This window comes from Grammomys surdaster, unplaced genomic scaffold (assembly GCF_004785775.1).
Source record: "Grammomys surdaster isolate TR1022 unplaced genomic scaffold, NIH_TR_1.0 250300, whole genome shotgun sequence".
In the NCBI taxonomy this organism is placed as follows: domain Eukaryota; kingdom Metazoa; phylum Chordata; class Mammalia; order Rodentia; family Muridae; genus Grammomys; species Grammomys surdaster.
The window spans coordinates 13,147-30,318 of record NW_021624876.1 but is presented as its reverse complement, the minus strand read 5'-3'; the positions used below and the strand labels follow the sequence as shown (position 1 = coordinate 30,318).

At 46.5% G+C, this 17,172-nt stretch overlaps 1 protein-coding gene across 1 annotated transcript in view; it reads right to left on the bottom strand.

The window, feature by feature from the left end:
- LOC114616065 (mitogen-activated protein kinase kinase kinase 13) overlaps positions 1–17,172 on the bottom strand; it is a gene marked incomplete at its 5' end in the record, with an annotated part of 28,915 nt that continues 11,743 nt past the window's right edge. Inside the window, 6 exons of the mRNA XM_028761605.1 lie at positions 1–464; positions 1,966–2,263; positions 2,946–3,013; positions 6,212–6,986; positions 12,898–13,035; positions 16,088–16,216. Coding sequence (XP_028617438.1) covers positions 363–464; positions 1,966–2,263; positions 2,946–3,013; positions 6,212–6,986; positions 12,898–13,035; positions 16,088–16,216 — 1,510 coding nt within the window. The remainder of the gene's footprint in view (positions 465–1,965; positions 2,264–2,945; positions 3,014–6,211; positions 6,987–12,897; positions 13,036–16,087; positions 16,217–17,172) is intronic.

Below are 17,172 nucleotides of genomic sequence, written 5' to 3'. Positions count from 1 at the left end.
CAAATTCCAAATGTTGCTCCTAAGAGCAACATTTCCTTAATTTTTTTGTAAAGAAATTATTGTGTCTGTATCATATATAGTTCACTCTTTACAATACAAAGTGTTAAAATGTCCAACAAAAATAAATATCAATGTTACAGTAGCTGGAGAATTCAGTACAATAGATCCCTGCCATTCTTGATTGAAATGCTCAGTGAGACGTAGTTTCATTTGGGTATTTCCCAGAGAGTTGACAAGTCTCATGTTCCTGTCACTGTGGCTTGTTTCTGGGACTGGGCCACTCCTCCCAGACAGATGAAGGAGGGAGGAGTCTATTGCTGGAGAGGAGATTGCCAGTCTTAAGACCTGATGGAGAGCCCTTGTCACCAGGTGGCAGAGCTGTAGTTCTTGCTGGTCCTAACTGTGGCGTCGGAACACTCGCCCTCTGAAGAGTCACAGTCTGAGTCTCCAAACTGCACAGGATTCTGCAAAGTTCAGACAAGAGCTCTTAATTCTCTTCCACAACCGTCAGCGACAGCATGCGGAACATTTCCATGTGTCAGCTCACTACAGCCCTCACTGAAGGCGAGTTTAACACTACTCATGCTATAGGAGCTGACAAAGATAAACGAGGCTGGGCCTGTTCTTGGGGTTGCATGGAGAACATAGCTATATAAAGTTGGTGATGCTGACAGTGGAGGTGCCCTGTAGCAGGTCCCCACATCCTCATTCCCAGAGCATTCCAGTGCCCCAGGTACCACTCACTGTTAATCTGATCAACTCACTTGCTGAAAGAGATCATTCTTCACAGATTTGATAGAAATCACACATCTTACAGGTAAGGAGATTGACCTTCAGAGAGGGTAAGCAACTTGCTCAAGGTCACACAGTAGGTAGAGTGATGGGGCTTGCATCTAGGCGGTCTGAGTCTAGTAGGCTTTACAGTGAAGAGCACCACACTTTCCTGACTCTCCAAAGGCTGTACTAGTCTACATAAGAGACAGTGTCTTCTGTTCTGCGGCAATGTCTTTCCGAGGAGAGCCTGGTGTGCACAGAAATATACTCAGTCCCTTAATGGGACTGGAAGATGGAGTGAGGAGGTAAGGATTCTTCAACATTCCATGTCTCTGCCTCATTTGTGAGACACTGCCTTTATTCAGGGAGCCCCGAGACTACACACCTTCATGTACTTTGTGGAGACAGTGTATACTTTATCTACTGAATAAAAATTATAAAACCCCTGAGGCATGAACATACTTGTGTTGGTTAGGTTCCCCCTCTCCCCTTGACACAAGCTAGAGTCATTTGTGAAGAGAAAACCTCAATTGAGAAAATGCTTTCAGCCGGGTGGTGGCGGCACACGCCTTTAATCCCAGCACTTGGAAGGCAGAGGCAGGCGGATTTCTGAGTTCGCGGCCAGCCTGGTCTACAGAGTGAGTTCCAGGACAGCCAGGGCTACACAGAGAAACCCTGTCTTGAAAAACAAAACAAAACAAAACAAAACAAAAAACAAAAAAACAAAAAAACAAACAAACAAAAAAAACACACAAAACAAAAAAACAAAAAAAAACAGAGAGAGAGAGAGAGAGAGAGAGAGAGAAAATGCTTTCATCAGACTGGCCTGTAGGCAAGTCTGTGGAGTGTTTTCTTGATTGATAGTGGTGACCACCCCTGGGCAGTTGGACTTGGGCTGTACCAAAAAAAAAAAAAAAAAAAAAGCAAGCTGAGCAAGCTATGGGAACAAGCAGCCTTTCTCTATGGCCCCTGCTTCATTCAGGCCCTGCCTCCAGGCTCCTGCTCTGCTTTAGGTCCTGCTTTGGCTTCTCTCAGTGATGGACTGTGAGCTGTAAGCTGAAATAAACCCTTTCTTCCCTAAGTTGCTTTTGGTCATAGTATGTATCATAGCAACAGAGAGCAAACTAGGAAAATACTCTAACCGCAGAACAACCAGACGGCACAGTGGAGTGAGGAATGAGAGGTGCCCACCTCGTAGCCGCGCTCCTCGGCACACAGCTTGCCCAGGGACATCTGTGTCTTCACGCGCCGAACAGCACACTCCTTGTCAGACAGCCCATCTGAGTGGGAGGAGATCTCGATGGGGGCCTCGGGTGTCTGGGACAGCAGGTCGTCCAGGGCCTCTGCCAGGTGGTCCTGCCGTCTGTCGGCTGATTCATCGGGACTGTTCGAGTGGTCACTAGTGTTGCCCTCCTCTCCATCAGACACAGAGAAGTTCTCGGAGCTAAATGTTGAGTATGACTGGTAACTGCTAATGCAGCGGTGAGGCCTGCAAACAGGGAAACCAGGCAAATGTAAGCAGAGCATGAGTCTCTTCCCGCCTTATCTGTTACCCAGAGTGACAGGAAACTGACCTCCAGACCCAGAGGAAGACTGAAGGTCAAGCTTGGTAGGAAACATATACAGAAGTAGAGAGGAGCTGTGGACTGAATTGTGCCCTCCCACACTCTGTTATTTACCCATCTTTCCCATGTGAGGACACAGGAAGAGGTGGCTATCTGCAAGGTAGGGAGCAAGCTGTGCCTAGTGGGATGGGAATCGCCACCCCTGTGAGTTCGGGCTTTCCGGCTTCCGTGACTGGAAGAAATAAATGTTCCATAAACACTCTTGAGTGTGATACTTGACTCCAGCAGCATGAACAGCCTATCTCAAGGAGGCCCATTGGAAACCATCAGTCACCGCAAACCAGTACCACTCCTCCCAAAGAAGACTTTGTGTTCTGCAGTGTGACAGTGGGTCTGTACTCTGCTCCTCACTGTGAAGTTCTCTGGACATGAATCTGATGACCCATGACATCCTGTGCAGAGGCAACTTTCAGACATGGTGATGGGAAGATATCAGCACTTGGTTTAGTTTCCATGTCTGGTGGCTGCAGAGGGCCTCTGGCTGAGCCAGGGGTAGCACATGCAGGGTATTCTCATTACACCGAACACAGCTCGTGCAGGCCTTACCTCTGTCGTCGGGGAAATTCTACTTCACTGTCCACTTCTCCTTCCTCTTCTGAGGAGTCATCTCCACTCTGAGGAGGACAAGGAGAGAAAGGCTTTGTTGGTTTTAGAATCTTCCCTCTTCCCTATCCCTCCTTGCCTCTCACAGGTTTAATCTTCATCCAGAGAAGGTTACTGATACCCTGCTTAAGGCCTCTTTAAACATGTCCATCCACATCTGGGTAGGGTAGCTCACAAATGGAATCCTACCATTCAAAAGGCTGAGGCAGGTGGATGCAGACAGCTCTCAGGTATAGTGAGTTCCTGGCCTACTAATTAGTCAAACACTGTCTCAAAACAAACAACAAAAACCATAAAGCAGCTCCCAGATAAAACAAACAACTCCCCAATATCAAAACAGAGCAGCCCAAACCAACACATCCACATCCACCCATTCAGCAGCAGTGTGCTCTGTGTCCATGACAATAGGCCCTTGGCCAGGTGCTAGAAGACACGACTTCCTCTTTGCCTTCAGGAGGTAGAGGTCCCAGAGAGGAAGCCAGTGAGGTCATGGATTTGGGACACTGTCCTGTAACTGTTGGACAAGTGTGGTTCTAGGGTCTTTCATAGAAATTCCACCTAGGTGCTTTTAGTTCTGCAAAGCCCAGCAAGTGCTTTCCTGTTTCTATAGCAACTGTTTCATCACTAATACTACAGCTACATCAAGACATACAGTGTTTAAACCCCAGACTGTACCTCGTTCATACTCAACTCCAGTACAGCAGTTTATTGAAGGTGCAATCACACAAATGCGTGTCATTACTTTCCAACTTAAAAAAAGGGAGGGAGAGGCGGGGGGAGTCTCCAGGCATTTTTACTGAGTCCACATGCTGGTGGAGACAAAGTGCTCTGGCTGAGACCACTGAGAGGATTGCAGGCTGTGGCTGACATGAAGAGCTGTCTAAGTGCTCGGCTGACAGCTGATCTTCCCCAAGGGGAAGATCTCATCTGACACCAACTGCAGAAAATCAACCACAGGTAAGATCAATGCTCTCACCCCAGCACTACAATACCCTGGATTACAGAGTCTCCTGGGAGCTTAGAGGGTCCCACCCCTGAGCCAGTGGGAATGATCCAAAGGTTGAGGGTAATTTACATTTTTAAAAGCCTGTTCTAAAATATCACAATCGTATTCATTGTATTTTTGACATGTTTGGTTTGTTGTTGTTTTGTTTTTAATAGGAAAGACAGGCATAGAGTTGTCCTCATTGTCAAGATGAACAGTTGTATTAGAACACCCACTGAAGTGCATCTTTGGAAAGAGAGGCTGAGTGTCTGTGGGGTGTGCAGTTCCAACAAAGCTGAATGTGCTGTGTGCTCGGGGCTGCAGAGCCACACACGGCATCACAACGGCAGCGAGGTCATTCAAAGGCACGTACGATGTGGAACGACTAAGAAAAGATGTGGGTTTCTTTTGAGGTTGATGAAGATGTTTTAAAATTGGTCGTTGCAATGGCTATAGAATAATGTAGATAAAAAGCGTTGAACTAGGTCAAGGCTGGCAAGACGGCTGGGGGCAAAGGCATCTGCCATCAAACAAACCAAGATGGGTATGGGGGGATATTGTAGTGACAATTTGGAATTTTGGCTTCTTTAAAAACCTCAAAGATATTGTAAGAACGTGCTTTTGTTTTTAATCTTAGGTATAGGGAGGGATGTGGGGCTGCCTTGGACTGTCTGAAGCAGCTGACTATGATTTGCCTCGTGCTCTAGCAGAAGAAGCATGGTTTTGCCAGCTGCAGATAATTTCTGCAATTGTGTGACATCTGGAATTCTGAAAACTTTTCAGAGGGTATATAAATGCCAGAGCCCCGATAGGTAGGGTGGGTGATTGTTCATCATTCAGTGAGGGGGTTGGTTGTGGTTTGTTAGTAATTGTACTCAAAGAATAAACAAGAGGAAAGAAACTAGACTCAGGGATTTTTCTAATTTCTTTCTCCCTCTGGTTTTTGTCTCTTCCTAAATAGTGTTAAGAGGAGAAACCTGAAGAAGGCAGACAAAGGGTGGGAAAAAGAACCCACAAAATAGCAAAGACCAGCTACAGTGTATGTTATAATCCTAGCACATAGGAGGCTGAGACAGGGGAATTCTGAGTTTGAGACCAGCTTGAGCTATACAGCAAGACTCTGTCTTTCCAACTCCCAGTCCCTCATCCCCAGACTCAACCAAACCAGACCAAATCAACTAACCAACCAGCCATCCTGTAAAGTTTAAATGGAAGAACTCTTGTTACTGGTTCCAGGAGTTAGGGAGTTGCAGAATGAATTAGCTCACACCAAGTGCATCACCTGACGGCACACATGAACCTCTGCTCAGGCAGCAGCAGTGGCATGTGTGGACAGACACACAGATCTGAGACAGTATGTAGTCACAGCCTCCACTCCTTTCTCATGAAGTATCCAGTTGACCAAACACACTCAGCTTTCCTTTCCTTTTCTCAACAGTGACAATGAGCTAAAGCAATGTTCAGAATTGCACGTTTACATGTTCCAAATACTTCTCACAACAATCTTTGATAGAAACCGTAGCAAGACAATGTAACTTTTTAAGCAGGCTGAATTCCAGATACTATTCTGGACATGAATCCACATAGTCTTCAAATCAAGAAGCATAGCTGAGTCCACTATTGGCCTTCGTATAGACAGTGGCAGATTCACAGAGGTGCTAGGTGCAGAACCCTCACTTTGAACTGTCTGACTCCCAAGCTTAGAATCCCTAGCTCCACAGAGGACTGCCAGGCAGCCAGTAGAGGAGACAAATGGGTTACAACTTAGAACTAGCTGGGTCAAGATGGTTGTTAATGTTTTCTAAAGAATATTGTAAAAAGCATTAGTGCCAAGGGGGATTAGAAGCACAAGTTTTAGAGGGCTGGATAGTCAAATGGATGCAGGAAATGCTGGATGACAGTTTATTGTGTGACTTCTCCAAGATCATGTTTGCGATGGCACACCAGGAACCTCCATTTCCTGAACTTCCTTGTGACATCGCTCAGACTGGAGTTCTAGGACAACAGTGTCCAAACTTGTTGACTATGTCTTTAAAATATGGTTATCCCAGTCTCCCAGTTCAGTAATCCCCCAAATGAACTCCCTGGCCCACTACTGAAGTCCTGTGTAAGGAAAGTCTTTTCCCAATGCACATCTTTAAATGTCCTATTTCATAATGTGCGTCACATGACTGTCTCTGACATCCTTTGATGGCAGAGACAGTCTGCTCTTGTTAAACCTTACCTTCTGAAGGGGCCGTGTCTTTTGAGGTAGCATTGGGGGTGTGAATTGATGAGAAATACCAGACTGACAGCCATTGAATCCGTTTGCCTCCGTTCTCTCAGAGCCTTGGGCATTTCCTGAAAGAGGAGTGTGCGCTGGTGAACTGGACCGGTCTGGGCTCCTCCCCACTGGCTCAGTAGTGGGAAGCTCTAAAGACCCAGAATGTTCTGGCCTGCACTGGAAACAGGGATCATAGGGTTCAGCCTGACAGCAACCCCAGGGTCCAACTTGGTCTTGGTCAAGTTCAGAATTTCTCCAGCAATCTGCTGCCATGGCTGTGGAGATGAGGTCGGGGCTAGAGCCAGGCATCTGTCTTTGAGCATGGTTGCTGAGTGGACTCCGTAGGGCTGCTGCTGGGCCAAAGTACCTCAGGTTATTGGCGCAGGTTGCAATGTCCTGCCCATGCGCATTGAGTCTGGGATGGCGGCTCTGAGGCAGGGTAGGAGGGGGTTGCTGGTATTGCTGCTGGAGAGGATTATGTTGATGGACAGAAGCACACTGAGCCTGAGTGTGGTGTAGGTAGGTGGGGTGGGGTGAATTTTCCTGGGTGGGCTGAGTTTTCAAGATTGCTGCGAAGTCGCTGTGGCTGCCTCTACTGTTCCCTCGGCGGTGACGTGGTTTGCTTCGGTACCGGCTCCTGCTGCTTGCGGTGGACATTTTGGGACTTCCAGACAGAGGGGATGCAGTGGGAACCGCTTCTGTACTAGGGATGCCTTCGGATCGCAAGAGGTCTGGCCTGGCAAGGAGAAAAGATTTGTTTCAAACACATCAAAACATGTTTAATACTGGGGTTAAATATGCCAAGCTTTACAGTACTTTATAAGTTTGCAATGTTGGGGATCAAATCCAGTGTCTTGCATCCTATTGCTCAGCTACACCCTCAGCCCCAAAACCTTTGTTGTTATTGTATGTATGTTTGTTTGAGAGAGTGTCTTACTCCGTAGCTCAGGTTAGTCTCAAACTCGTGGCAATCATCCTGCTTCAGCCTCCCAGGTCCTGGAGCTATCAGAGCGAGCCACCTTCCTGGCTTCATTCATACACCCTTTCAGTCAGCCCTCACAGACACAGGGATTTATCCATTGGAGGCCACAGATGGACACAAGAGAGCTGTTTAATGTTGGATGTTCAAAACAACAAAAGACTGGAAACAATCTAGATGTTCCCTTACAGTGATTTCTTATTTTTAAGTTAAACTATTTAATTTAAATAAATTTATTATTGTGGAGAGTATATAGGTTGGTGTGTGTATGTGTGTATGTTCCACAGTACATGTATAAAGGCCAGAGAACAGCATTCGGGGAGTTGGCCCGCCCCTTCCATCATGGGATCTGGGGATTGAACTCAGGTCATCAACTTTGTGTTCTTTTACCAGTTAAGCTGTCTTACTGGTAGCTTTTATTTCTCTGGATTCTGAGTTGCTAACTTCTGCACTCATTCTTCAGAGTTCTGTCCCCCAAGGTCCTTAATGTCTTCCTTGTGATCTTGACTGTCAGCTTGGAACTGACATGGAAAGGTATAGGAGCATGCTTACATCAGACATCAGACTAATGATGCACCTGGGCATGCTGTCCATCACAAAGGAAAGGTATGGTACCACAGAACAAACCTCAGGCTCAACAGGCAAGGTCTAAACTGTTTAACGAGTTCGGCCTGGACATGGTCTCACGGACTATGCTTTATCCATCTTTGTATATGACTGGTCCTAGCAGGGGATCTTATTTACTGCAGGAACTCAATGGTCCTAAAGGCTGGCGGCAAAGGGGAGGGAAAGGGAACCCAGGAAGTTAGGCAGAGGCAGCAAAAGAGGGCTGCTGAGAAGAGACAGTAGACCTCTGTCTGCTTCTTCCTCCCTTCTGAGACTGGGTTCCCTGCCCCAGCTGGCCTTGAACTTTGCTGAGGATGACCTTGAGCTAATTATCCTGCTCTACCTCTTAATTGCTGCGATTGCAGGCATGTGTCACTGTGGCTGTTTATACCATGCTGGGAACCGAACCTGGGACTTTGTGACTGTCATAAGAGTATGCTACCAAATAGGCCATGTCTCCAACCTAACATTCTACTTTATCCTAATGGGAGGAAGCCTCACTCAATGTGTTCCAGTGCTACAGGACCAGCCATGAGGGTCACATTTGGGGGGGGGGGCGGGGGTTGTGGGGGGAGCCAGAGCATGGAAGTAGATCTGAGCCCACAGGTAAGCAAGCAGTTCCTGAGCAGTGCTCTGTGTCTAGGACCAGACAACACACAAAGCAAGAGGAACTTTTAGAGTTGGAAGGTCCACACATTCCATTTATAAACAGCAGAAATACTCTCTCAGCTGATTACGAGGCACCGGATGTGGTGGCCCTTGTTGGAAGCAGGCAGGCAGCAGCCCTTCTGCATGCTGCCCTAGTCCTTCCTAGCTCAGCCGAGGCATCCGAGACGCCACTATGCCAGCCCCAGAGCACGGGAGACAGTGTTGCTGGTCAGCCTGTGCTGTAGAGGGGACCTGGGTGAGAGTTTCACGGGCTTCTACTGAGACAAGGGAGCTCTCCAGAGCTGGGTAGCATGCGCTTGCATGGTAACGGGCTGTGGGGCATCCAAAGGAGAGCTGAGGAGAAAGTGGGGACACAGACCCACAAACCTCACAAGGGGGAGCCTGCAAAATTTCTCATGTACGTAAAGTGCCTGCCTCATGGCATCACAGTGATTACAACTTCAGAGTGCCATTGGGTATAACAGTGGAGTGGCTTGTCATCACCAAGCTGAGATGATTCTTTGACCTGGAGTCTTTGACTCTGGGACAGTTTTTCCCCACCTGAGACTTCTATGCACTTACTGAAGTCTTGGGAGACAGGCTGGGAGGACTGTACCATGAAACCATGGCAGCCAATCTTGGTTGTCAGTTTGACACATCGTCCCAAGAGGGACTCTTAAGTGAAGAATTACCTCCATTAGATATGCCTATGGGTATAACTGAGTTATTTTCTTCACTGTTAATGTGGAAGAGCCCAGCCTACTGTGGGCAAGGCATTCCTAGACAAGTGTAGCCTGGGCTGTGTAAGAAAGGCAGCTGAATGTGAGCCTGGGGACGAGCCAGTCAGTGCTATTCCTCCAGGGTCTCTGCTTGAGTTCCTGCCTCTAGGTTCCTTCTCAAGTTCCTTCTGAGGCTTTCCTGGGCTGTAAGACAACCCCGCCTCCTCAAGTTGGTTTTGGTCAATGTTTTATCATAGCAACAAAAAGTAAATGGAACCCAACACCCTTCTAGTTTTTGACTAAATGGTAAACTGGAATTTGGGCTTCAGATGGTGACTGATGGGAAACAGTTTGAGAAGACCTTTTCTTTTCTCTCCAACTTCTCTCCCAAGGTCTCCAAATCTCCAACTTGGAAATGACTTAACCATCTAAATAATCTAACACTTCCATCTCTGACAGAGACAATAGCCCTGGGTGTCCTGAAACTCACTCTGTAGACCAGGCTGGCCTTGAACTCAGAAATCCACCTGCCTCTGCCTCCCAAGTGCTGGGATTAAAGGTGTGCGCCACCACTGCCCGGCTCAACTCACAGTTTTAAGTTACATAGTCCCTTTTGCTTCCTGGGCACACTTGGTCTTAAAACTGTAGGCAGAGAAGAGTTGGTAGGTGGGCTGTCCCTAATTAGTACCACAAAAGACTAAAACGAGGGTTGTGCCAGCTATCTGTGAAAGCAGCTTCTCAGCCAGTGAGCAGAAGATGGTCAGGACGATAAGCAAACAGAAGCCTGGAATTAGTTCACCATGTGGTCATTAGATGTTAGGACGGGAGAGTTCTATCCTGGAACGTGCACTTTTATGGTTATTAGACATTAGGACCGGAGAGTTCTAAGCTAGAATGTGCACTTTTGCACAGCACTAAGGAAATAAAGCAACACTGACAAGTGGGGCCTCATGAAATTAAAGTGTCTCCACAATGCAGGAAACAAGGTAACTGAATGAAGCCTTCAGAACAGCTATAGATCTGACAGGGGTCAGTGTGGAGAAAAACAAAGAGCCCCCCCAAAAACAGGAAGAGATCAAATTAAAATAAATAGGGTAAGGAGCTGAATAGAATATCTTCAAAGGAAGACTGGACAATGAAGATTCTGAAGTGGTCAAAAGGAAGTGGCTCAGTCAGCAAAGTGCTTGCCACATAAACTTGAGGAAATGAGTTTGATCCCCACCACCCTTGTTTAAAAAAAGGAACCTCAGCTTGGAGTGGAGTTGAGTGGGGCTAGGGGAAGGAAGAGGCTGAGACAGGTAGATTCAGCCTAGCCTATTTAGTGAGCTCTAGGCCAGTGTGAGACCCTGTTTCAAAACAAACATCAAGCAAACAAACAACAAAAAACCCCCAAAAACCAATGTAGATGTCATGAGGAACACGTCAAGAATGACCTCTCCTCTCTATATGTACATATATATGCAGCTGAACACCTGTGCACATCTGTACACACACACACACACACACACACACACACACCAAAACTACTCTGAAGTTCCTTCTCACTTCAGTCAGTGATTCTCATCAAGATAAACAAATGGCAGCCAGTGCTGCTGGCAAGGCTGTGAGGAGGCACTTATTTATCGTTGGCAGGAGTGTAAACTGGTGCTGCTGTGGTGGAGACCAAGGAGATCCTCAAAGAGCTACAGCTAGAGTCACCACATGACCAGTTTTGCCTCTCCTGTGGAAATACTTGACGGACCGCGTGCCCTACTACAGAGAATCATGTCCACACATGTTTACTGCAGCCTCGTGACCCATCAACAGAACACAGGGTGATGGAAATGCACTACATGTGCATAACAGAATTTTATTCAGCTGTAAAGAAAAATGAAATTATGGAAAATTCAGGAAAAGAGATGGATCTGAAAACTATTAAGGTAACCCAGGCTCAAAGACAAATATGTTCTATGTCATATGTGGATCCCGGCTTCAGATGTAGACACGTGTATTTACATGCCAGTGAGCATGTGTGGAGGTCAGGAAACTAGGAAGAGGCCCCAGAGAGTCAGGGGAAGGGCTTTCGGGGAGAGGAGTGTGTGTGTGTGGGGGGGGGGGGGGGGGGGGGAGGTGGACAGAATACATCTCTATGAGCCAGGAGGGGAGATAGGGTTTAAGCAGGGGTTGGGAGCAGGAATATGGGAGGTGGGGAAGAGAAAAGACAGTGGTAGGGTCAACGAGAGCTAAGCATGCATGAAAATGCCATAAACCCCCCTGCTACTTTCTTATTTGTACTTAAAAGTTAAAAACACATTCTTGGCCCATGTTTTCTCCTTTTTGTTTTCTTACTGTATTTGGTTCAAGTCTTACAAGCTCAGGCTTGGGACGTTCTTTCCTTCCATTAACCTGTCTGGGGTGGAGCTAGTTCTTTGGCATGTGAGAATCATAAGGCTCAATGGCATTTGGTAATTCCCAAAAGACTGAAAGGTATTTTAAGATGTTTTCAAAGGTGCTAGGCATCAAACTTGGGCCTCAAGCATGCTATGCCTACACTCTACAGAGATGTATCTCCACTCTCTACTACTGAGATTAAACCAATATAAAGCAAGTGTTAGAAAAGAGAAAAGAAACCAGGCAGTAGTGGTGCATGCCTTTAATACCAGCATTTGAAGCAGAGGCAGGTGGATCTCTGTGAGTTTGAGGCCAGCCTGGTCTACAGAATGAGTTCCAGGACAGCCAGGGCTATACAGAGAAATGCTAGCTCAAAAAACCAACCAACCAACCAACCAACCAACCAACCAACCAACCAACCAAACAACCAAGCAGCAAGTAAATGGGGGAAAGAGTGATCTCTTAAAGGTTAAACCCTGATTTTGAACACCAGTGCCCGAAAGGTTGATTTCATGATATTCAAACTTCACAGCTGGGTGCAATCAAATACATATGTTACTACCCTAGCTACTTAAAAGGTGGAGGCAGGAGGACATTGAGTTTGAGGCCAGTCTGGACAACTGCAGAAGAAGATGGAGGAGGAGGAAGAGGAGGGGGAAAAAGAAGAGGAAGATGAGGAGGAGGAAGAAGAGAAAGAAGAGGAAGAGAAGGAGGAGGTAGAAGAGGAGGAGGGGAAAGAGAAGGATGAGGATGAGGAGGAAGAAGAGGAGGAGAAGGAGGAGGAATAGGAAGAGGAGAAAGAGAAGGAGGAGGGGAGAAGAAGGAGGAGGAGGAGGAGAAAGAAGAAGAAGAAGAAGAAGAAGAAGAAGAACAACAACAACAACAACAAAACAACAACAATAGCAGCAGCAGCAAAGTAAGCATACTGATAAAAATGCACAGATCACTGTGTCAAAATCAAGAACTGGATGACTCAGGTCTGTTTCTGAGGGTTACAAGAATGGAAAGAAATCCCATGTGCCACATGATACCATTTACCCATGAGGATACTGGTGTTGAAAGAGACAGAGCGACATGGGCTGGATGCCAACACAGGTCTGCCTGTCCTTGCCGTAAGCTTCTCTTCCCTGTACGTGGTGCTAAGACAAAGTGCCTCGAGAGTAAAAGTGAGACTTCTGGGGTCTGTTCCATGCTCTCCCTTATCTTCCTGTGTGGTTTCATCTACAGCCCAGTATGCAGCTGGTGAGCTCAAAATGCCCCCCACCCCTACTCTGAGACCACCTTTCCTGGGTGTCATATCAGATGCATGGTCGCAGTGGGCTCACCGCTTAGTCTGCACCCCAGCCTTGTGAGGCACACCCTTCCTTTTCATGAGCTTCTCCATGGCATTTGGGTGGATGATTGGTCGGACAGGATGTCGTTTGTAGGTGCCAGGATACTTCTTTTCCACTGCTTGCTCTCGCCTGTGAGACAAAGGAAAAAAGACACTCTTTGATTTTTGTAGACAGAAAGGTAGGACAGAGATTGATCAAAGATGGCAACTGTGGAACTAGACAACACCCTCCTAATCATCTTATCCTAATCAGAACATCTAAGATTACCCCCTTCTTCCAACAAATGACAGAAAATGCTGTCATCAATGTAGGGAAAGGGGGACACTTATTCACTGATGGGGGAGTGCACACTGGTGCAGTCACCATGGAAACCAGTGTAACATTTCCTCAAAAAGCCATAAATAGATTTATCATGTGACTCGGCTATGCTACTCTTGGTCATATACACGAAGCACTCCATATCCTGCTACAGAGATGCCCACTCGTCCATGCACAGTCCTGCGTCAGTCACAACAGTCAGGAAACGGAAACAGCCGAGATACCCATGAATCAGTGAGTGGATAGTGAAAAGGTGATACACTTACAAACAAACTATTATTCATCTATTAAGAAAAAACCAAAATGGGGCTGGAGAGATGGCTGAGCACTTAAGAGCAATGACTATTCTAGAAATCTGGGTTTGATTCCCAATATCCACAGGCATTTGTAACTCCAGATCCAATGGATCTGATGCCCTCTTCTGTCCTCTGTGGGTACTGCATACACATGGTGCACAGACACAGATGCAGGCAAAATAACCACAATATACAAACAAGTTTTTAAAAATAAAATAAAATAAAAACCATTTACAATTGTCAGGAAACAATTTACAAGAACAAAAATTTACAATTTACATGAAAAAAACATTTACAAGAGGTCAGGAAAACACTGAGGAGTGCAGCCCAGTGCGGGGCTTTAAAGGGACAGGAGGTACAAAGCAGTGGTGTAAAAGCTTGAGGAGGAGCCGGGCGTTGGTGGCGCACGCCTTTAATCCCAGCACTTGGGAGGCAGAGGCAGGCGGATTTCTGAGTTCGAGGCCAGCCTGGTCTACAGAGTGAGTTCCAGGACAGCCAGGGCTACACAGAGAAACCCTGTCTCGAAAAACCAAAAAAAAAAAAAAGCTTGAGGAGGCTGAACGGAACAGGACGGGTTAAACTGGCATGGGAATGAGAAAGCCGGGTAGAGGAGGGGATATGGAAAGGATATGGAAACCCCAGAAACATCTCATCTCAAAACAATTAAATGGAAATCTACACATGCAAACATGTGCGCGCGCACGCGCGCGCGCACGCACACACACACACACACACACACACACAGAGAGACAGAGAGACAGAGAGAGAATATAGTTACCCAATAAAGGTTCACCCGTGTCTTCATTGGCACTAGATGCCACTGGCTAACAAATACAAAGACTACTTTTGTAGTCTGGGGCTCCACTTAGCTTCCCTAGATCTAAAACGTTGTTGCCAATTCTCTTGGCTACCCTCCAGAACTTGACAATAAGACCCCATTGCTGAAAAGCTTGTATTTGAATTATATAGGAACATTAACATTACTGACCTGGAAGCCCCGTCTCTATTGGCTAGCTTTCAGAGTGCTGGATGGTTCTGTATATGCTACTGGTGGAGGAAAGTGGTTATCGATCTTACAACAATCACCATCCTGGCACGGCATGCTCACGGGTGCAGTAGTGGTGCAAACAGCATAGGAGTAATAACTGTGTTCTCATCTGACGTGAGATGAAGCCCACAGCTGGCATCATTTTCAGGCTGAGCATCTCTGGCTAAATTGGTCACAGGCCCTCAAGAAGAGCCTCCTAGTATTCTACTAAATGAACATAGTATCCAGTCGACTCCTCGTGACTTCTTTATACCTTTAGATTTATGCATCTCTCTACCCTCATCTGAGGAGCTTCTGCTTGAAGTAGGTAGTGATTAACACAGAGGCCTGCAGCTGGCCAAGGTGCAGAGCATAAGAGGCTGTTGTGGAGTGTTCAGCCCTACAGGGAACATAAACATGGTGCCCTCTCCTCCCAAAGGCTCAGCGATCACAGCAGAAAAATGGGCAGAAAGACTGCAGGAGCCAGAGGTGCTGAACAAACACAGAGAACAGTGTCCTCAGGAGACAGCAGGATAGTCACACACATGAATTTAAAGCGGATCTGACAGCATGCACCAGCCTTGTGCAAGCTCAACCTAAGCCCTAGCAAGGAGGAAGAGTCCGACATGAAGTCCCATCCCTAAGCCAAGGAGCTTCGGCTAGTCGAAGGGAGGGGGGCTGGCTTTCTTTAATACTGGCCATAGCGGGCATAAAGTTGGATGGGTAGGGAAGTCTGGGAGCAGATGGGTATGACTGAATATGGTCAAAACTCAGCTCATTCTAGGAAAATTCTCAAATAACTAATTTGAAAAATGCCTCAAGTAGAAAAGAGGTCCCATTCATATTAATATAGTGTATAAAATTGCAAATAAAATGTGTACAATAAATTGTCTTTTAAACAGAGAAGGGCGTGGTCAGTGACAGAGGGGGCGTGGTCAGCGACAGAGGGGTGTGGTCAGTGCAGAGTATCTTTATTTGCCTACAGGTTCTGGCCACACTTAACAGATACTAGCTCATTGTACAACCAGGATGCTACTCAAGTTTAGGCAAACACACTGAAGGTACTGAATTTAAATTAACTCAACTTTATTCTGTTCTTAGCTCAAACTCATGTATGATCTTCCTCTTCCCCAATGTGATAAAGGACAGAAGCTTTGCTTATTTGGGGCCAAGAACCCCTGGTCATTTTGGTACCATCAGGGATCCCTTAAACAGTTTCCAGCAGTACTTTATTCTTCAACAGTCAGAAAGTTCCTGTTCATCCACACTAAGTTCTTCTGAAAATTAAGGCCCTCTCTGAACCATGTGGGAGAGTGAAGTACACATGCTAGCCCAGTGAGTGTGCCCGTATCACACCTGCAGCAACTCCCGATTGTATGTCTCACCCAAGTCCTTAAGGGATGTTGACTAAGTAATGAAAATATCTACATGTCCACTGTAGCGGCCCCACACAAGAACAACACATCTCCCACACAAGAGCAACTCGTCCTGTTGACCGAAAGACAAAGCAGCAAAGACGGGGCCTGGGCTGAGTACGCACTTAAGGAGTTCCTTCTCCCGCATCTCCAGCTGCAGCATGATGGCGCTCAGTTCCATGTACAGATTGTTAGCCCGTTCGAGCTTTCTCTCATAGTGCTCTCGAATATCCAGAGCGTGCCTGTCAATGAAAACACAGCATCAGCATGACTGAGGAGAATAAGTGTCAGCTCTAATGACATGCGTGGTGGCTTGCTTCAAAGCACTAGGCCCAGAGAAATCTGAGCTGTGTAGTTTATCCCAAGGGACCCTCCAGCCATACAGAGAGCCAGGTGGGCCACAGATAAAATAAGAATACAGTCTATGTGCACTGTATAGTCTTCATTTGTGCTCAATCAATACAATATAGTATCCTTATATGTTAATGGAAAGAATTTAAAGCCAACACTAGGATCACATGCTTATCCCTGCAGAGCTTATCTGGTTGGTGTGGTCTCAGTGCTTCTTCTCAGATCCAAATGTAAACCTTCACCCAGAAGGTGACATGGTACTGGAGGAGGTGGCAGTACTAGGGGGAACCCTTTGTTTCTCCACCATGTGAGGACACATGTGGGTGCCATGATATGATAATGGTATGATAATTTTCACCGGATACTGAGTTTCCCGGTGCTTTGATGTTAAACTGCTCCACCTCCAGAACCATGAACAGTACATTTTTCTGTTTATAAATTGCTAAATCTACGGCACTTTTGTTACAGAGGCTAGTACAGTGGAGGCCAGGAACTAGAGCGTATAAACACATGGTCTCCAACTACACTGGGAAAGGTGGAATTGCTCAAAGAATCTCCGTTGTAAAGGAGCCTAAAGGAGGGAAACAGTTGAGAGGAGGGAAAGAGTTACACATGGAGTTAGCTAAGTGTGTGGGTGTGCACATGCCATGAGGAGGGAAAGTTATACATGAAGATAGCTAAGTGTGTGGGTGTGCAGATGCCATGAGGAGGTAGAGTTATACATGAAGATACTAAGTGTGTGGGTGTGCACATGCCATGAGGAGGTAGTTATACATGAAGATACTAAGTGTGTGGGTGTGCACATACCATGAGGAGGTAGAGTTATACATGAAGATACTAAGTGTGTGGGTGTGCACAT